A 22,366-nucleotide genomic window follows, 5' to 3' on the forward strand; every position below is an offset into this window, starting at 1 on the left:
ATAATATAGACATATAAAAATAATGGTATGGTGTTAATAGAGAAAGCATAATATATCAGATATCAATTGTGAACGGAATAGAGATGGTGAGAATTAATTGTATGGGAAGTTGTAATCACTGAGAAAGTCTATATCTTTATCGAGGCCTATGGTGTGGGTTTTGTGTTTAAGTATAAGTTTGAGTTCGGAAATGCGGCGATCGCCGGTTCAGAGATTTAAAGTTGTTGGTTATGAGTACACATCTAAAATTGTTGATGTTATGGTTAGGAGAATTGACATGTGTGGCTATCGGAAGGTTCTTATCAGTACAGATTGATTATTTGTGATTATTAAATCTAATATTTAATTTTTTGGCTAATTTTGAATGAAAATTTGTAGCCAAATTCAGCTTTTGGCTATTTAGCACACCCACCACAGCCAGTAAACTTCTCTTTAATAGCGCCACCATTGTTGCATAGCATTAGCGAAACATGGCAGGCTTAGCCCCTGTCCCTACGTTAAAAGGATTTATTTTAACTGAAAAATTAGGCAGTGGGACATATGCAACTGTATACAAAGGCTTTAGAAAGGTTAATATGTGTACTTTCTATTAAATGTAAAACACTTCTACAATTGTCATTGTTTAATGCTGACTACATCACCATCCAATAAACTAATCAGGCCTAGGCAGCTAAGTAAGGCTCTATTTAATTTAGCTAGCTAGGGCTTAGCGTTACATTGTCTTTACGCTAAGTTGGCTGGCTGGCTTATACTGCAACTGGCCTAACGTATCTGGGCCTATAGGCCTAGCCTAGCAGTATTGACAGAAACCAGACAGGTCATAAGCTAGGACCCTAGGTATGAAGCGTACCAGGATACCGTGATTTGTTGTATCGTTTATTTTAGGGCCTAGCCTACTTCAAGCAAAAGAGTATTTCTATTTTATATTTTACTTAGGTGGCACACAGAGAAGTTGTTGCTGTCAAGTGCATTCTCAAAAAGGGCTTGTCCAAATCCTCCACAGAGAACCTGTTGACAGAGATTGAAATATTAAAGAAAGTAAAACATGATCACATTGTCAACTTAATAGACTTTCAGGTAAGTGAACAAGATATTAATATTGCTAGAAATGATGCTTCTTTATAACATAAATTGATTTTATTTTATTACAGAATACAGAATTTGTTAATTTGTAAGTAGTGGTGGTATAAATTCCTGTATTTTTGTTTTTAACTGGATAGGATATACCAAATTTGATGTGAATCCCATCCTACCCAGGATAGGCCTAACCCACTAAGTCCGAAGACTTGTTTCCAGTGGTGTCCTTGTGTCGTTGAATTTGGCAGTACACTGGGAGATAATTCCCTGCCATTTTCAAAAGAGTGTACGGTGTTCAGTAATCCCCTACCACCACTTTCCAAAGAGTGTAAACTGCATTCAAATTGCACATACAGCCATATGGCACATGGAACCAAATGGCTTAAACGTCACATCCAAAAGACAGTGCATCATCAGAACTTGTATTTCGGCCAAACTGAAACGGAGAAAGGAGAGCAGCGATGGAACATTAACCAGGGACCTAGAGACCCTCACGGTTGAGCGCGCGCAGAGTGGCACCTCTATTTTAGGTGACTCGGCTTAAGCTGCTCTTTCATTACATTATTATTATTATTATTATTATTATTATTATTATTATTATTATTATTATTATTATATCAAGCGCATTCCAGGTAACACTTTTTTTTCTGGTCAGTGTGTCCACATGCTTAAGTTCAGTGAATGTGCCACGGAATAACCACTCCATACTGTACCCTTCAATAAAAAGAAAGATTGACACTAAGAATAATTAATAATAGCAATAATAAACAAGTTTAAAATGTGTTTATTTCTTCTTATTTTTTTCCTATAGTGGGATGGCCATTACATATACTTGATAATGGAGTATTGCAGTGGTGGAGATTTATCCAAGTTTTTGGCAACAAAAAGAGCGCTTCCTGAACGCGTTGTTCGACGATTTTTACAACAATTAGGTAAGGCATTGAATGCATCATAAGAACATGACGCACTGATGAAGACCAAATTTGGCAAAATCCCGCAGATATAGATTCACATCCAACTCAATGCTATAGAGTACAACATTCGTGTCATCACAACACAATGTTTCACCCTTTGTTGTCAACCAGACGTTGGTTACCCAGCCATCACCCTGTTATATATACTGTGTAATTGTTACTATTTGATGTTACGAAATATACTATATTCGTTATTAATTTTAATGCTTATGTATTTTTATTCCAGTGCAACTCCAAGTATATAGCCTATGAGGCTTACATAACACTTTTTTAGTTGGAACTGAATAACTTTGATAAACTTAATGGTTTAGAATAGGATTTCTGGAATAGGCATTTTAAAACCTAATAATTTACCATTAAAATGTGCTAAAAACACAAAAGCATGCATTATATATTATCGAACACTCATTTAATCATCAATTAAAATTTACAAAGAAAAATTAAGATACAACATCTTAATAATTATGTTAGAAATTGGGATCAATGGTTTGTCAGTGGAGAAAATGGCATCCGGTTGAATGCATTTTGTGTCGCCAATGGAGTAGTATCACGTTGTATTGTGGTGTAACACTGTAATACTCTATTTGTGAATAAAGTGCAAAATCATCCAAAATTTACAAATTTTAGTATTGTTATTGATTATTATTACAATATTATTGTAAACTGAGCATTCAGTACACACGAAAGGTAGGGCAAAACATCATTCCTTGTTCAGTGTTATGCTACTACTACTATTACTATTGTGGCTATTATTTTTCAGCTAGTGCATTACAGTTCCTACATTCCAACAGCATATCTCACATGGATTTAAAGCCTCACAATCTACTGCTCTCCAACTCATATGACCCAGTGCTAAAGGTCGCAGGTAAATATTATATAATAAGTCATTCATGATGTCATCAATTTTTCTTTAATATTTTCCTATCCTGAATCAGAAATATTTTTCAGAAGCACCTGCTACACCAGGAATTCTCAACTGGCGTCCCGTGGGTGCGTGTTATGCGGCCTGCGAGAACAAGCTGAAAATTATATTTTCCTTTAGGATTTGGCCTAGATTTCTAACCTTAATAATCTTTCATTCTGTTTTGCCGACTAGGCTTATGATAGCCCCACAAATTTTAGCGATATAGTCAATCAAATCGGAAGAACTATCGCAGCAAAGAGCAAAGACGAGAAATGATAACATGCCTTTCGGCCAAGAGTAACTTTCTTAGTCAAGATGCCCTGTATGAGCGTCTAGCGGCTTATTGTTTTCAAAAAATGTTTAATTTTCCCTCCCCGGCTCGTGCTTGCGACACTCGGATGGCGCTACATGCCAAAGTACACTGCTTGCCCTGACCCTTCAAATTTATTTAATGAACAATTTTGGCCCTTGTTGCGATATAGTTGAGAACCCTTGTGCTAGACTAATTCAGCTTAGCTCAGTCGGCTAGTGGTAGCCACTGTGTTCGCTGAACCTTGGAAAACTGCAATATTATTATAAGACTAGGCTTGAAAAACATTGTTCATAGAGTGAATGCTAAACATTCGGACTTGCGCTAAATGTGTCTAACTTGACCCAGCCAAAACAATCAATGTGAAATTTGCATACGCTGTTTGCAGTCTATAAGCAGTACGCTGAGTTGTATGCGTATAATAATACTAGTATTTAGTTCTATGCAAACAATGAATGTTTATGAGTGCAATGGGAAGAATATTTTCATAAGTTGTAAAAGATTGACTGTTCCAATCAACTAGCCTAGCCTGGCCTAGGCCTATGCTCTGCGCAAAACCTACTGTAGGCCTAGGGCTAGGCTAGAAATCTGTCAGCGCATTTTGGAAAATAAGAGCCAAATTCCGCTCAGATTTTGCACAAGTTTGAGCTACTTTTTGAGGTGTCATCCACCCAATCAGAATACTTTACAGCTGTTTGTAAACAAAATCTCCGGTACATTGCACACCGCTAAGACAAGTTCAGCAAGGAGTAGGCCTGAGATAGGTTACGGGTGGTGTGACATCATTTCATGGATTTAACCCTCCGGAAAAAGTCAGTCACTCGTCGTTTTAATCAATCAAAAGATTGCATTAGGTTGAAGTCATTTCGTATCCGTACGCAACATGCAATAGACAATTCGGATGGAAAAAATGCATGATTGAACAAAATTTCAATGATGAGAGATGAAATGGGCAAAATTACAATTGTAACGTCACATGGTACGAAATCAACCAATCATATGACTGGGATCTATTTAGGTGTGTTATAATAAAAGATATGCCTAACACATTGGAGTTAAAAAAACTCTCTTAATGTCTTTATACAGATTTTGGTTTTGCTCAGTATGTTGAGAGGGAGGTAAACAGTGAGAGTTTAAGGGGCTCACCTCTGTACATGGCCCCCGAGATCATCCTGAAGGATACATACGATGCTAAGGTAGATCTGTGGTCTGTTGGGGTTATCATGTTTGGTAAGCTATACTAATGTACCTAATTCTGTTATGTCAACATTAGAATATTAAAGTCTTCAGTTTTGTTTGGATCATACTTGGCAGTACAGGTCCTGGTGTCTCTTAGACCAAAGAAATCCAATCAAGTGTTTTGGGCGATCAATAATTTCTTTTTCCTTCTTTCTTTTTTATTTTTCATTTATTTTACTTTCCAAAAATTGAGGGAGAGGGTAGGGGGCTCTATCTACCTGGACTGCAGCAACAGAAAGATGAATCTAGTACTTGAGTTGTGTCCAGTGGTCCTATTATAATTAACTGTTTACATTGTAATATATGGAGGGGGTGATATTTTGTATGACCGGGGCAACATAGGGAACATAAACACTCTTCGCAATTAGATACTATGAACAAGGATTTTATATTTAAAATAGAGGTAATGAAAATAACAGTTTTAACACAATCAATATTATTTAATCTTTTACTCACAATGCCACACAGTGGACTTCTATGTATAGTAGAATGCTATTCAATCATAATACTGTATAAGGTACAGTACTTATAAATAATAGAGGAATGATATAATTGAAACAATTAAAACATAACATTAAATAGTACCATGATTAAATGTGTGATTGATTTTTTTGTTGGTTGATCGATTGATTGTATAGCTCATTGATAGAGTAAATATTTATATGTGATTGGTTGAGTTAGTGATCAATTAAGTGATAATTGGAGAAATTGATTAAGTTATTGTTTAAGTGAATGATTTATCATTAATTTTACCTTTTCATTTTCTTTCAGAATGCTTATTTGGAAAAGCACCATTTGCCTCCAAATCATATGGTGAGCTAGCAGATAAGATAAAAAGCAAAGAGCCTATTAAGGTAATTTAAATTTTAATTGCTTCATCAATGATTGATATTGATTATCATTCAGTCATACTTAACTTTTATAAACTGTAGGCCTACATCTGCAGAAGGTTGTTTTAGAAAAGGTCAGTAGTTTCCAACCTTTTGCATTTGCAAACACCTTGCGACATGTTAATAGTATTTATGAACCCCAGTTAAATTTACTCTGTTGATATACCACCAATAGAGTAAGATTATAGATAGAAGATGATTTGCCGCAAAGATTTAATTATTGATATGGCTCCTAATGATTAGCAGTAAGATGCTTATCACACGGTTGTAAGATAAGAAAAATAAATATTAAAAAAAAATTGATCTAAAAGTCTAGTGTACACCAACATTTTTCACTGAACCTCCTATGCACCTTTTTCGTTTGGCAGATTCCCAATTATGTTTTTGCAGACCTCTTAGGGGTCTATGAATCCCAGATTGGGAACCACTGATGTAAACATATTGCAATAGTCATTGAATTTCAAGGGGTTTTTTTGTGCTGCCTTGTCTAGTACACCGGGTTATCTCCCCTATGCCGCCAATGCTCTGACTGTTGGTGGCGCCCTTCCCTTAACAGGTTGGCCAATCAACTAGTCTTTCAATTTGAAGGTATCTGATTTCTGCCTTAAGTAATATTTTTCAATTTTTTAATCATTTTTATTGCACCTTTGTTCCAGATACCTTCAGCCATTCGCATATCTGATATCTGCCACGACCTGATGTTCAGACTTTTACAACGAGATCCCAAGCAGAGGATAAATTTTGAAGACTTCTTTAATCATAAGTTTGTAGACTTGGAGCATATGCCATCTCCACAGTGCATTGATCGTGCTGTAAGTATAATAATTTTTAAATGTTATTTTACCTGCGGCAGCTACTGTACATCAATGATGACAAAAATAACAACAGCAAAAGAATAGAAATACTGATAAATTCTGCACATATTAGGTTTGCTATCTCAAATTTTAAACTAAGTAATTAGCATAAGATTAGAATGTGGCAGTGTTATATACTTTGGTATAGAGAAGCCGTAATACGTTTACTCATAACTTTTCCAATAGTAAGTCGATTTCAGTAAATAACCTATCATTTCAAAATTTATAATGTGAAGAATATGATTATATTAAAAAGTAATTTTTCAAGTTAAAAAAAAAAATGGTGAAAAAAATGTTTCTAATATTAATAGTATTTTCAAATTAAAATTCAGGGAGCCATGAATACTGATAAGCTCAATTATGTATAATAATAATAATAATAATAATAATAATAATAATAATAATAATAATAATAGTAATAATAATATATTTATATAGTGCATGTTGCACATTTCCCCTATGCGCTTTACACACAAATAATATAGGCCAACCGAGGAAATACAAATAACAATAAAATAATAATAAAATAAAATAAAAAAAATGATAATAATAATAACAATGTGACTAAACTACTCCTATTCCTTAAACTAATTAATGGTTGGCCATTGACTCTGAGGAGCTCATCCGCCCTTTGTTCAGCTATTGTTTTTTTTTGCTACTGGGTGACCATAAACATCCTCCCCCAGATGCCACTAAGACACATCTGAGAGAGGGTTTTTAGTTTAGTCGCCGACGTTTAATGTCATACCCAGGACGTTCCTGACTAACTTAAGCTACTTAAGTACTTGCATAGTTTGCAAAGTTAAACTCAAGTATAATACAATACACAAGTTTTAGGCATGCCAAATATTTTCTCTGTTTAAGTACATTAATACATGAAACCCATTTAAATCATTACTACTTGTAAATTGAAAAATTTAATTTAAACACTCTTGACTTCAACTCAATACAGTTTAATATTAAATAGCTTTGTATCCAAGTCATGGCTTTATGTCTGACAATCCAATACAAGACTGACAAAATCTGGCAAATAATCACATTGTAACCCAGTCTTATTTAATTTTCTCCTAGAAACTTATTGTGATGGAAGCGACACAGAAAGATGTAGAAGGTGATTATAAGTCTGCTGCTAGCCTATATTGCCAGGCTCTTGAATATTTTCTACCGGCCGTCCACTGTAAGCAACCAATCTCTTACTTCGGTTTATTTTATTTTTATGACACACCTAATTTGATTGTTCATTGTTTATTTTTGTTCCATTTGTTTCATCCCATTGCTTGCCTCCATTTAATACAGAGTTTTCATTGGTTAAAAGATGGTGAACTGTTCCATTCAGACAAAAGTTTGGCCCTACTTTTTTTTCATAAAATATCAAATGGCAAGCATCAATTTTAGGTGTGTAATAAAGCAAATACTGTAATACAGTATAACAAATAGATAATATAATATTTTGAATGTTTTTGTATCCATGCAATGGAAAGAAAATCGTCATATTCATTAATCTTTCAACTAATGAAAATATTCTTCCCATCTAAAGCGCCTTTCACATCTATTCAGGTTCCAGTTCAGACTCCGTTTTCATTTCCGGTTCCTCGTCCGGTTTTTGTTGATTCTGTTCAAATCTACTGCGTTTTCCGTTCAGGTCTGGCATCGTTAAAAGGAACTTGCACCGCGAGTTGTGTCGTATTGTTTATCTTTTGAAAATCTTCTTTTAATTGCATTTTCGTACTATTATTTGTAAGTTACTTTAATTTTTAGTATCATTTACACACATTCTATATAAGAATTTGTTATATAAAACAGCTTACATTAGGCCTATGAATTATGTGCACGGTACGTAAGCCTAGGCCTACCAACAGCGAGTTTGTTGACCTCTGTTTAGTAACCTACATATTAATAGTCTAGATTTTAGTTCCTTCCATGTTTTAGACAAATAATATGAATACCTGATGCGATATATAATGGTTGACTATGGTATGTGAAAAATTCTGATTGGTCAGAAGTCTAAAGGTTTCGAATCTGGTCGAAAAAAATCGCTCCAGGACCAACCGTTCCGATTGCCAGATGCTGGACCCGGCCGCCAGATACTGGATCGGATCAGATTTGAATAGAATACGTCTTCAGTGTTGTAAGAATAGAAGTCCGATTTCTTAACCGGTACCGGAACTGAAAACGGAACCTGAACCTGAATAGATGTGAAAGGAGCTTAACTCTTAAACACTCATTTTTAGTGTACTGTTTTATTCCCTGTCGACAGACATTCCACTGACCTGTCAGTCCCAAGACACTACGTTCAAATCCTGAAACACCATTCCCTGAGCTTCATTTTAAATGAAACTTGGTTTATAGGACATCACTTTCTTTGAATCCTCTAACATGGAGAATCATTTACTGTTGGGTTGAGAATAAAGGAACGTAATTAAATGCAATTTTGTTTATATGTAATAAGATTAATACTCTGCACTTTATGATTTGACATATTTGAAATAACATGCATGTAAGTGGGACTCTCATGCTGCTTCATAGCTATCCAAAAATAAACATTTTAGGATGTTTACATTTTCAAAATGATCTTTATGGATGATCATCAATTTATTCAACATCAAATCAATTTACAAATATTACCAACTTTTAAAATGTTTAAAGTGGATTTAAGATGAAAATGACCTTTATGAAACTCTTAGGATCTTTAAAATGAAGGTCTGAATTTAGTACTCTGTAAAAAATGTACTTTACTAATTTTTCATATTTTTCCTCTTAGATGAGAAGAATCGTGCTAAAAAAGAAGCTTTAAGGTCAAAGGTGATGCAAACATGTTTTGTTTTTCTACAAACCTATTTTATATTTCCAACATACAAACATTACTTTTTTTCCCCTACAAACCTATCTTCAATTTCTCATATAAAAAAACAAAAACATTTCTTTTTTTCCCTACAAACCTATTTATCTCTCACATACAAACATTTAATGTTTTTTTACAAACCTGTTTCTATTTCACACATACACAATATTTCATGCAGTAGTCATGTGTGGCGTAGCGTACAAGATATTGGGATTTCACTCGAAGATGGTAGGTTCTAGACTGATGCTCATCAAACTGCTTGTGTCCTTGGGCAAGACACTGTAACTTCATTTGCCTCTATTCATCCAGGAGTATAAATGGGTACCTGGTAAGAGGTGAATGACTCAGAGTAAAATTAGCAAACTAGGAACACTCCCCAGGGAGGAGATTCTGTATCCATTGACCAGCAATATATATTTATAGCTATAGTTTTTGTTCCATCATATTATCAACATTAATCACTCTAAATTGTATTAATTTTTAACTTACAGTTGTGTATGGAACACAAATATACTAATTGCTTTTTTTAAAAATATAAAGCAAAAATTATACAAAAACATGCTAGTTTCGAAATACACGCTATCGTGTTGGGATTCAATATTTCGACATTAATTATGTCATCATCAGGAATGATGGTGACATAATTAATGTCGAAATATTGAATCCCAACACGATGGCGTGTATTTCAATACTTGGAGTATGTATTATACTTTCTTATCTGAGATTAATCAGTGGACCTTTCGGTTGATGCTAGTTTCATTACATATCTTAGCCACGTAAAGCCTATGATCATGGAGCAATAGAATGTACATTTTTATTAAATCGTTGCTAAGGTCCCACAAATTGACAGCGTTAAAACATACACTAACATGCGTTTGTGGGACAACATGTGGGCTTATTAGACACATGCATATTCCTGGCCTGTTCTGATTGGTCATCTGCTCTGTGTACATGAGTAACTGTCCAATGAGATTTCATGTAGTACTATTATAGGCAATGGCCTCTTAGCCTAGCCTAGGGTAAACTTTAGTAGCCTAGACTAGGGTCTATTAATTTTGAGATTCTAAATAAGACTGAAATAATCTTTTTTTTTATACTCCAGGTCCGAGAATATATGAAAAGAGCTGAGGAATTGAAGCAATCATTCAAGCCATCTGCTGCACGACCTCAGACTGGCAATCCAAAAACAGGTTCAAATTCCTTTGAGTTAGGTACGAGCTGACTTCTTTCTTCTTCCACTCCAGTTCTTTTTTTTATCCACTTCAGGATCAATTATTGACCGGGGTACAGGGATTCCAAAAGTCCTGTGACTTGCAGAAGTCTCCCAGATATTGCAGGAGTCTCAAGTAACTTTTAGGAGGTTCGGTTAAATGAGCTCTCTCGACAAATCTAATTTCATTTTACTTCACATAGTACACATCAGCACTGACTTATGTGAGACAATTGATAATTAAGTAGTGAAAACATGCAAATATTATGAATTTGCAGGGAGATTGGTTATTTTGCCTTATATTCTTGCTGGAATGCGGGAGGATGTCCCAATTTCCAGGAGACTCCTACGTGTTGCGGGAGACTTGCAACCCCAGATATTGGTATGGCCTCTGCATTCTTGCGAGCAGCTAAAATTCTTCAGGAAAATAGAGATCTATTTTGTGAATACTTAACTGGATAAACCGACTAATTGCTATTGTTCCAAAAACAGAACAATCCTTCAAATTAAAATGGAACACTCCGACCCATGGCGCCATGAACGAACCTTCTCCCTAACAACTAACAATCGTCCTCATTCCCTTTTCGCTAAAGAATCTCCTTTGTGCTTAGTAGCCTAAGACCATGTGTCTCTCATTGCATTGCAAGAAGGTTTCAAATTGTGTTCTTATCTTTGTTATGATACTTATATTAGTCTCATTATGAGTCCCAAGAAATGGAGTTCTTGGTAAAAAATCCTCTCTAGAATTGAACCCAGAACTTTCAAATTGTAGATATTTACAGTAAATATTAGTAGAGCTCCGCATCGTACACTAGCATAAAATGATACTTAAGTTAGATTTAATGCATTCAGAAATTTCCTTCGGGCCTTGCAGGCCCTTAGGAAATTTTTTAAAGCATTAAATCTTACCTTCGTATAATAATTTTCCTATAGTGTACTATGTGGAGCTCTACTAATTGCTTATTATTTTTTTAGATGGATTAGCCAATGGGTGCCCTGCATTAAAGGCAGCATTGCAGACTGCGGACCAAGCTGAAAAACTAGTGAGATTTTGTTTTACAGTACTTCATTATTATTATTATTATAAAAATTAATTATTGTTTATATTTATATAAATTTGTTTATGTATTAACTTTATTATTTTTTTATTATTATTTTTATTATTAATATTATTGAATTGCTCTGATGTGTACTAATTTTTCAACTAGTGTATGAAAGACAAATACACTAATTGTTTAGAAGTCATTGACTTTTCTTTTTTGAAATATAAAACTAAATAATAACATTCTTTAGTTTAGAATTAGTTTCATCACATAGACAGGGAAAACTGGATCATAGAGCAATAGAATAGTATATCACCAATAACATTTGCTCTGTGTGTGAGATTTCATTTTAATTTAGTAATAAGGGAGACCTCTTTGCCTAGCCTAGCTTAAGCCTCTAGTAGCCTAGTCTAGGTTTTATTACTTTTGAGAATCTAAGCCTTAAAAATTCCCATTCTAAATGGTTCAGTTTCCTTCATCTTGTGTAAATTTTTGCTGTATGAATTCCATGCTTAATACGCTCACTAGGGGTGTGTTCAGGCGAGTTTTTTGTGGAGTCTAACACAGGATAATTCCGGAAATAGGCATTTCCAGTTTTAGCCCGAACGGGTGTTAAACACAGACCGCCTTCTGATAATCCAACCCTGCAAGTTGCAGTGTTTTTGGAGGAGCAAAAGTAGCAAGCGTTAGCAGCAGGGAGCATTTTTTATCACTAATCCCCTTTGATTGTTTCAACACGTACGCGCCAGAAGTAAAGTCTATGTTCATGGTCCCTGCTACTTTTCGCAGATTATTTCCAAAAACAAAACTGAAAAGCTCGATAAGATAAATTATTTCAACTGAGGGCTAGCCTAGAATCCAGATTACTTACATACATCCGCCACAAGCATATTTGATCATTGCACCACTGCTTATTCGTTTAACAGTGGTAGTAATTTTCTACTGCAATTGTCAAATAAATGCTATTTGCTACAGTATGTATGCTCTATTATTGTTGTATGCTCTATTATTGTTGTAGCTCTATTATTGTTCTGGCTCTATTATTGTTGTAGCTCTATTATTGTTGTAGCTCTATTATTGTTGTAGCTCTATTATTGTTGTAGCTTCTTCGGTAATTTCATTACTTGATTTTGAGACAATTATTATGCAGTGGAACAACGCCAAAGTCCGTATTTTAATTAAAGGGTGGGGTGACACAGCTGGGTGACGCAAGGGTCCAAGGCAACTTGAAACCTGATAGAAACTCATCATTCAGGTTTTACGTCTGGTAGACCACCCGCGGATACAATATAGGTAAGAACCGTATGTAACTTTTTCCTGCTCTCGCTCGAACACACCCTAAGTATATAGTGTGTATAAACAATGAAACCATTGTCTCACTGCACACCTAGATCAAGGTAAATGTACATACACACAAAATAATTTACTTTGGTGTAAACTGGTTTGTATGACAATTTGGCATAGTAATAGACCGAATTAGCGATCGACACTGTTCAGCTATAGTGGGTATTCGAGCCAAAACATGAAGATAGGCGATTTACACAGTAATTTAAGAAAATAGCCTTTAGTAAAACATCTCATACATGCTTTGTGTGTAAAGTTGAGCTTGATTTAAATTAACATAAACCATTGTTAAATGTTTATGAATGTAATGTCATCATTTCTCTATGATTGTGTATGCCAAATGTGAAATATAACGAGAATAAATTGTACTATTTTGGGAGTGAAACGTACATTGGTCGTGTCTGCCTGTGTTACAGCACGACGACGGCAGCCGTGTATTCACCCACAGTGAATCATGGCGTCGGTCGATGAATGTGCTTGTTGCAAAACTCATGAAATGTGTTGTACTTGCAGATTTCAAGGAGAGCTAAGTTCTTCAAAATTATTGAAATTCACACCAATAACTTTGGCAGACTGCACGGAGCTGAATGTTTACAGTCAGGCCTCACTCAATCATCCCATCCAGCCATGTCGCGTTGTCGCGCTACAAGTGTCAGGGGTCGAGGCCTAGCCTGTAAAAACTCTACGTATATTTAACTTAATTTTACATGAAAATCAAATCAAACGTCTTCTGATGGTTCTATGAACCTTCCTTAACCTACCAATGTTTTAAAAAGTATCTTACCCCCGTACTTTGTTTCTTTTGCTTGCTTTCCTGGACCACAAAAACTCGCAACGTTATAGAATAGGACTTTTAGGCTTCGTTTAGAATTTTATAACCACTCTGCCAAATTGTGATGACGTCTATTGTATGACACTTTGGCACAAGCCACAAAAAGATCAAGCTAAACGTACGCTAATAGAAAATTAGAGCGCTATTGACGATAGCAAAAGTATATTGAATGTCAAATGTTGACGTTAGAATTGACATTATCATTGTTCTTCTTTTACATCCAAACACAATGTATCTTGCAGGATGAAGAAGAAAACTACCAAGAAGCATTTAGTAAATATGAGGATGCACTTGGGCAACTGCTACTAATATTACAAAGTAAGCACTGTCAAGTCCTTATGTCATGTCGTTCCACTTCATGTTATAGATATTCTATACTGGGCTGTCTATCTGTCTTGCTATCTACATTTAAGTGTATATTATGGCAAACAATCCATTGATCTGTCAGCTTATCTGTGTATCCATATTCCTTATTTATTCGAATAAACGCCTTGCTTTGAACAAACGCTACTAAACAAAACTGAAGCAACATTATTCTCAACACATTCTATTAATGTTATGCTTCAGTAGAATTAAATTTTTCTAGCCTGGTTAGGATCAATACATCTTTATGATTTATAATGACAGTAAAATTAACCAGTGTTTATTTCAGTGTATATATAACCATTTTACACCAAAAAAAAAAAAATGCCTCCCTCGAATAAATACGTCCCTCGAATAAACGCCTCCTTCAAATAGAAGTCCCTTAAAACCCTTCTAAACAATATATGCCCCCTCAAAAACCTGTCTCAACAATAAACACTTAGGGGGTTTATTGAAATAAATATGGTATATTTATCCCATGCTATTTCACTTGTTGCTGCATACATGCATGTCCATGTTTACTTATATGTTGCCTTTGTATAATGTTTCATAAACGGCAGCATAGCTTTTTAGTCCAGAATAAATTGGTAGCAATTGTGTGTGAACTGACCAATTGAAATCCTTTCAGAACTTTAACTTCTGGTTCAAATCCATCCCTGCTCTCCTTGTGTTGCATCAATAGGCCTGAAGTACAAGTTTAAATAGCAAACCATATTTCAGATGAGATGTAACACCTTGTACAAAATGGCTCACATGCATGTTAAAGAACGTACAATATTTATTCGAATAAAAAACCCTGGCGCGTTTACTGTTAAAAAGAGTTTTTGAGGGGGCATTTCTTAAAGGGAAGTGTTTATTCAAGACAGTTGTTTACTTTTTTGTATGTAAAATGAATATGTATAAACACCCCTTAATTTCACTGTAAATGTGGAACTACTGTACAGATACTTACCATCAAAGATTATTGATCCCACATTAACTAGTTTAGAAAAAAAAAAAAAAATCTACTGGAGTAGAACATTATTAGGATGTGTTAGAATGCTGTTGCTTCCATTAGTTTTCTTTACAGTGATTTGGGGAGGGGGTTGTTGATCCACGGAAAAAATAAATGTTCTGGGTCGTTTATTTGAGGGGGCATTTATTTCAGATAATGTTCTGAAGGAGGCGTTTATTTGAGGGTGTCGTTTGTTCAAAGCAGGGTGTTTTATTCAAATAAGTTTGGTAATATAGTCATTAGAAAAACCAGAGGGTCCCATCTTGAAAGAATCATCAGATTTTGTGGCTTATCCTGGTGCATTTCACCCTCAACAAATTGCTGAACACTTATTCCTATTACAATTAGGTAAAGTCTCTCTCTGCCATAAAAGTTTCCATGGTTTTAGCTGGTAATAATACAGATTAAAGAAATTTAATTTGGGATCACAGAAATGTGGTCTGTAATTTGAGGTGGTCTTTAATTGGAGGGGTCATTAATTTGACAGAGACCTGTATAATTGTAACTTTTTTTAAATGGAGGTTTATTGAACTTTACATGTTTATTTTACTTAAAGATGAATCAAAAGGCAAACAAAAGGAACTGTTGCAATCAGAAGTGATGCGATTCATGACAAGAGCAGAAGAGATAAAGAATTATTTAGAAGTAAGTTCTTTGATTGTACCACAAAAAAGGGGACAGCACATGCTACAAGTACAGGCTCCCTCCAATTAAAGGCCATTTTTTGGACCAGCGTTTCCATGGTCGTAGAAGCTTTGGTTTAGGTTAATAAGGATAAAAGACATTTGGGACCGCAAGAAAGTGGTTTTTAATTGGAGGTGGTCCTTATTTGGAGGGGTCTTTAATTAGAAGGAGACCTGTATATCATATCATTTTATGACCTTTCTACAATGACTGGTGTTTATGTAAGTTTACTCCTTTGAAGACATTAACTTTTAATTTTGATAATAAATTGTTATGTGTTTGATTTGTGTTTGATTAGTATTTGACAATAAAATTATCCAGGCTCTCAAACCAAGAGGTCAGGTAGGGTAGATAACACTATTCTATTGTTCTTGAGCAAAGTACATAATCTGGGTTATATTAATCCCATGGGTATAAATTGGTACCCTGTATCATATGTATATTTTCATGTACAACATTTGGTCTGTGCTGAATAGAATTCCTGTGCGTGCAGGAGGTTTTGTCTTGTGATACATGTTTTTAATGTGTTTGATAACCAGAAATTGAAAGCAATTAAAGAATAAGAATATAGTTAAGGCCAAATCAACTTAAGTTGCTGATTGCCAATTGGAAATCAGGGTTGGTGGGTCTGCGCTTCTCTATATATTTTTACTAATATTAAGATTCATTGCCGACTACTTATCCTATACATTTTGTTAGGTGAAATGGTAATCAGAGGGCTAATATGCATGGTTTTAGGATATCAAAGTTATTAAATAATACCAAAGATACTAGAAACAAAAGATTTCTCCACAGAAAAAAGTGTTCCACCAAAATGCATGGAGGAAGTACAAACAATGGGGTGCCGTGTACGGCTGGATCTAAAAAATGTTTGCCAAACGTACATCACCGTGAATACATAACCACTTTTGGCAGTCCGTTTAGCGAATGTAGAAATCGTTGCCACCCATAACATACAAACAAGTAGGCATATATAAATCAAATAAATATAATAACAGACACAAAAGTGCAAAATCGCATGATCAGACTCTGATTAGTGATAAAGTTTCCATCTTTAGCGAAAAAAAAATGGGCACCGCGTACGCCTGGAATTTTTTATCAACAAAAGGGTGCCCTATACGTCTGGATGTTAACTGGATAAACGTGTAAGTTCTATATTGCAAACTCAGGGGCGCCGTTTACGACTGGAGTTAAGATGTGACGTATATTCGCCTTACTTTTGCTATGCCAGTGCTGTATCTTGTGTTTCTAGTATCTTTGATAATACTTGAAAAGTTGCTTTTTGCTCGTTCTTGATAGACAAAAAATTTTGTCCTGAAAAACTGGATTTCAAGATTTTGGGCCAGTTAGTCTTTACTGTAACATAAACTGTTCTTGTTTAATTTAGATAATAATAATAATAATAATAATAATAATAATAATAATAATAATAATAATAATAATACCATGTTTTTTTTTTAATTTAGCGCAATATTAATTATTAAAAATGAAATTATTAAACATAAAATTTGTAATAATTTGCATATATAGTTATAATACCAACTTTATTATTTTATTTTCATTATTCAATATTTGAGATGTACTATTTATTGTTTCTGACAAATACTTTTATAAACTGTTTAGAATTAAGTTCTTAGGAGTTCCTCAATTTTAAAAAAAAATATTTTTAATTATCTACAGATGAAACGTCTTCCATTACGGCAAGACTCACTCAACCAAAGTGTAATGGTGTCAAATGACTCAGACGAATCCAGTAAGTTATAATTTTTTTTGCTTTATCCTTATTTTGTTGAGGTATAAACAAATATAGTATATACGAGGCCGTACCACAACATGCGGCTCGATGGTTGGAAAATCAAAAATTGAGTTTATAAGTACAGTAGTAGATTCAGAGATGTGAGCGTTTGATGTTTTGATGTACTGTTTGAGAACCAGGTTTTGAGAAAATCAACCTAAAAGAGCCTGTACAAATAATTAGTTGAGGATTACAGTATATGCACAGAGAACACTTATAATATTAAGAAAATTCACTTGAAAATTAAACTACCATACAATACAACAAATAATAAGAAACAATCACCATTCCAAGAATTGGAATAAATGGCAACAAACTAGAATAACATTGGTAGACAGGAAATTTAGATCTGAAAGTTGAAAATGATGTCCACAAGAAAAGTAATATAAACTATGAAATTCCTTATCTAAGCATAACCCTATAAATATTAGCCTGAAGCAGAGACCAGCCAGCCCAAAATTGAAAACCATTAAAATCAAAATTTGTTTTGTTCTGTGTCTCATGTTTTTATGTAATCTGGCTGTTTAATATTTGTCTTTTGTTATTATATTTTATTGTGTGGAGAAATAAATGTTTATTTGAAATTTGAAATATTTGAAATTTGTCATTTCATAAATTAATGAAGAAATATTTATTAAAATGTCAGATGAATATTATGATAATATGTAATATATTTATATGCTATCAGTGGATAACAAAATATCATATTTATCCACAAAGATGTTTATCCCTAACGACCAGTCAACAAACAACATAGAATATACATACATATCAGAATTAATAGGATAAACTTCCACGCAAGGTGGTGCGCGCATAAAACATCATTCCTTGGAATTTTGATATGTGTATAATGAGATTGGTAAACAATAAAAAGTCTCTGTAACTATCTACTGTATGCTAAACATTAAAAGAGTGGAATTCCTTATGTTGTGGTCATTTATTATTAGAATGTATTATTGTTTATAAACCATTCAACAAACAACGTAAAACATGCATACAAGAAACTTCCCAAATCGGTACATGCATAAAATGCTAAACACTGAAAGAGTCGGCTAATATGATATAACTTTTATGATGGTATAATACAGTACATACACCAAGTATCGAAATGCACGCCATCGTGTCGAGATTCAATATTTCAACAATAATTATGTCATCATCACGAATAACTTATATGGGTCTGAGGGGACGTGATAAAGTGTTTTGTGTTTGTAAGTTTGGTATTTATGGCCCCCTCCCCCCCTTTGTCTGAACAATGTTTGTACACTACCTAGCCACGCCTATTCTTAAATCCTAGATCCGTCACTGGTTTTTGTTTGTTCAAGTGGTTGGTGAGTTAGAGACACTGGTCACATTGGTTGGTTGTGTCCTTGGGCAGGGCATTTACTCTGAAGTTATACTAGTTCAGGAGCTAACTGTTGGCATAAAGCAACCATAGAACTGCATGAAACAATGCCTGATCAGATAGATCAGAGTAAGCAGATTAGGATAGATTATTTGTTTAGCAGCAGTTAAGCCTGACATGTTTAATAATACTGAATGCTCAGTACATATACTTTCGAAAAAAAAAAAAAATCTTGCAAGTGATTCGGTTGGGATTCGAACTCACAACCTCCAGCTAACTACTATAGCCTGGTGTTTTAACTACTAAACCACCAGTCCAATCCAATCCAGTATCATTCTAATCGGATTCAACATATTAAATTTGTATAAATTATGTAAAAATCAACAAATTTGTTTTTATACAAAAAAAAGGCAGTGCCTTATCTAGGGGGGTATGGAATCAGGCCTACCAAAAAAATAGTCGCACCCCCAGGCACCTCCCAAAAATCATGTTCAAGTTGTTTAAAAACTCAAATCACCTTATTTTGTAAGCAACGCTCCCCACCTAATCATCGAGCCTCGCCTCATGCCCCCTCCCCATTTTGCCTCACCCCCTTCTCCCTTCAGCCCCCATTTGAAAACTCCTAGATACCTAAACTAAAAATTTGAGATAGAGGGCTTCAGTAGTTTTTCTTATGTAGACATTCTCTTGTTACAAATACTCTACATAACAACATCCATTTGAAAACTGAATTAAGTTTGAAATAGCGATGTGTCCAGAAGCAATTGAAAAATCTCTTTCCCAAAATGACAAAAGCAGAGATACGACCTTGTAATGCTAACAGGACAATGTATTAAATATGTAACATACTGTATAGTAAAAGAGAGGGTATGTGTGTACATTAGTGCACAAATTTGCTATTAATAATAGTTCCATGAATCTCTGTATCACATTAATAATAAAGCTGAATCTCATTTTGTGAATGTTATTTTGTCATGGAAACATTTTATTACCTCTTTGTTAACAGATGGTCTATGTGGGATGTTTCTTTCAGCTCAATGTACTATTATATTTATGGTACTGCAACTTAATGGGTTGTGACATTTGTGTGAGTTCAGATATGATTGAGTACAGCTATCTCTAATGCCTCCTGGCCGTCTTGGATCTGTCCGACACGTGGCAGATGGTCCCGTTGATCAAGCGTCGGAAACTACAAAAGATCTTTCAACTCATAATTATCAGAAATGAAAATATTTAAAAAAGAAATTACACAGATTTTAGTCCCAATGGATTCAGAGGTTTTTTAAAGCTAATTTTAATTATTGTACATTATTTTCATTCTCAATCAACAAAAAGTCATTAATTTCAGGATAAAATCTCATGTTCTTTAATTTATGCTTTATTGTATAGCAAAAAAAAAAAAAATGTATGATTATGGCACTTTTAGATGCCTAGAAATGGCAGAAATATAATTTTCTTTTCTCTATTTATACAAAATTTAGAATTTTCGAGGTCTGTGCCGGCTACCCCCTCCCCCCTTGAATCTGCTACTGCTTATTACAGTACCTAATTAATTATAGGAAAGCAGCCATTTTGCTATTTTTCTCTATAAATCTGTTGAGATTCAGATATTTTTATTGGAAACATGAATATAGGCAAATTTATTTCTTGAACGAGGTCAAATCGCTGGGTGACAGAACCTAGGCCTGTGAACATAGCAAGTACATACAGTCCTTTGATCTTAACCGTGGCAACGAGAATCCGATATTAGTACAGCCATCAATTATTAGTCAATGCGTGCCATACGGTTTATGGTGTTAGTTACTATTTCATTAATTTTGTGTACTTCGCAATGTTTGTTGCATCTGATTTCTTTGAACCACAAGCTTGTTAAGTGCTTCTATATGAACTACAGTTTGATTCGTAAAAAATGACCAACAAAATGAAGAGTTATATCAAATGAAAATTTATGATTAAATTCAATTTCTTATACTGTATAACATTAAAACTTTCATTTTGACAATGTTGGACTAAGGTGCACAAAACGAACATGTTAGTAGATATAGACATTTTTTTCTGAAAGACCAGACACCACCTTATCGGTAAAATTAATGTTGTGATAGCAAATATATTTTAAATCTGATGTTAGTGCAAACAATTATTTAATACTGTTGTAATCACCGCACGACGTGCGATTATCATGGCAGCTGATACGCACGTGGGTAATTCGTCATATGCTTACGGTTAATTATGCTTTGGTTGCTATGGATTTTGTGACGATAGGGGCATGTTAAACTCAGTCAAGCTTGTAAGGTCGCACAATGCATAGAATGCCGATGCCAATGGGTGGCGCAAGCGGGGGCCGGGAGGGCAAACCGAGGACATCATTCTTTTACTCCGTTCCAGTGTATTTGTGAACCAATGATACATTAGAGTAGAGAAGTATAGGTATGAATAAAAAGTGATTTGGAATATAAAAGATTTCTTGGCCTAGGCCCTCTATGTACATTTTGTACAAAAACATGAACATCAAACGCTGTCATATCATGTTGACCCGTTATGTCAAATCAAACAGATATTGTGACATTATATGCAATGCATTGTTGTCCATAAATTTGCATGATGGGCCATGAAATTTCAAAGGTATTTAACTTAACAAAAAAAAAAGTCTGTGCTGTGGAAACATTGGAGTGGTTTTTAATTATGAGAGAAAACATACTTGTGCTTTTTTATGAGGTTTTTGAAATCTATGATGGCAGATATAATTGCTATAGTTTATTTCACCTGAAACAAAAGGCGACTAGTGAAATAGCTTTGCTAATTAGGCTTGCCCCTCCCCGATAAAACTTACTGCATTAGAATTTGAACTAAATTAATTTGTGTCTTTAAGGTGTTTACTTTCCCAGTCGAATGAAGACCTCTTTGATTAATATCTGAGTGCCCTCAGCTGATGCTGTGTGTAGCTGTCATGGATGAATATCTAGAAATCAAATTTTAGCTAACAATGAACAGTCGCAGAACCAGAAATTCAAATAGAGGGGGCCCATGGAGGTATTTTGACAGGTGGAGACCACCTTAGTCCGACCATAATTGGGGCTGAGATGCGAAAATGTTATGACTATGGTGCCTAAATGTTTGTATTATGGCACTTTATCACTTATTTATTTATAATTTTTTTTCCTTCAATTTTTGCATAATTTTTAAAGAATTAGGGAGGCCCTGGCTGGATCCTTTTTAATCTGCCTGCTGATTGAATGGGACTCCATTTTTACAGTATTCCTCCACAAACATTTTCTTAAAATGTTGTATATCTAATGACAACAACACTCTAGCATATACCATTGTTTAGTGGCACAAACATTTTATGGGTGGTTTGTACTGGGTTTTTTTTTTCAATTGAGGTGAAATGGGAAGAAAGGGAAAATTTTATTCACTTTGATTTAAGTGCAAAAAAGTAGCTAGCTACTGTTATGTTGGGGCAGAAGTCCCCTCTCGTTATCTTCTTCTTGTTAGGATCCAGAAAGTAGGTTGATGATGAAGTATTTCAGGTATGCAATTTTATTGATTCCGCAAGAGAATTCTGTATGCTAGTTGTGTTTACAAACGTCAACCTGCAATCAGACCACGCTTACTAAAGTGGCCACGTGAACGACAACAGTTTCAACTTATCATCGACAGGCCTTCTAA

General features: G+C 34.5%; 1 protein-coding gene across 1 annotated transcript; it reads left to right on the plus strand.

Annotated features, from left to right (window-relative positions):
• Positions 1 to 449: 449 nt before the first annotated feature.
• On the plus strand, positions 450 to 19,795 carry LOC117111653 (serine/threonine-protein kinase ULK3-like). Its single transcript, XM_033254627.1, has 15 exons — positions 450 to 569; positions 937 to 1,077; positions 1,889 to 2,009; positions 2,812 to 2,916; positions 4,352 to 4,495; positions 5,276 to 5,358; positions 6,051 to 6,206; positions 7,320 to 7,425; positions 9,010 to 9,050; positions 10,193 to 10,301; positions 11,276 to 11,343; positions 13,762 to 13,837; positions 15,433 to 15,521; positions 17,241 to 17,313; positions 19,734 to 19,795. Exons 1-15 carry the CDS (start codon positions 471 to 473, stop codon positions 19,778 to 19,780), a joined length of 1,458 nt encoding a protein of 485 aa, XP_033110518.1. The 5' UTR covers positions 450 to 470; the 3' UTR covers positions 19,781 to 19,795.
• Positions 19,796 to 22,366: the final 2,571 nt, after the last annotated feature.

The sequence above is a fragment of the Anneissia japonica genome, unplaced genomic scaffold (genome assembly GCF_011630105.1).
Source record: "Anneissia japonica isolate Jap-2015-1 unplaced genomic scaffold, ASM1163010v1 scaffold351_len699533_cov169, whole genome shotgun sequence".
Classification (NCBI taxonomy): domain Eukaryota; kingdom Metazoa; phylum Echinodermata; class Crinoidea; order Comatulida; family Comatulidae; genus Anneissia; species Anneissia japonica.

What these genes read in the sequence shown, in the direction of transcription:
- LOC117111653 (XM_033254627.1), top strand. Translation starts at nt 471, where the DNA reads ATGGCAGGCTTAGCCCCTGTCCCTACGTTAAAAGGATTTATTTTAACT. An exon ending in CACAGTGCATTGATCGTGCT is followed by an intron (nt 6,207 to 7,319) that starts GTAAGTATAATA and finishes ATTTTCTCCTAG; the next exon opens with AAACTTATTGTGATGGAAGC. An exon ending in ACTGCTACTAATATTACAAA is followed by an intron (nt 13,838 to 15,432) that starts GTAAGCACTGTC and finishes TTTTACTTAAAG; the next exon opens with ATGAATCAAAAGGCAAACAA.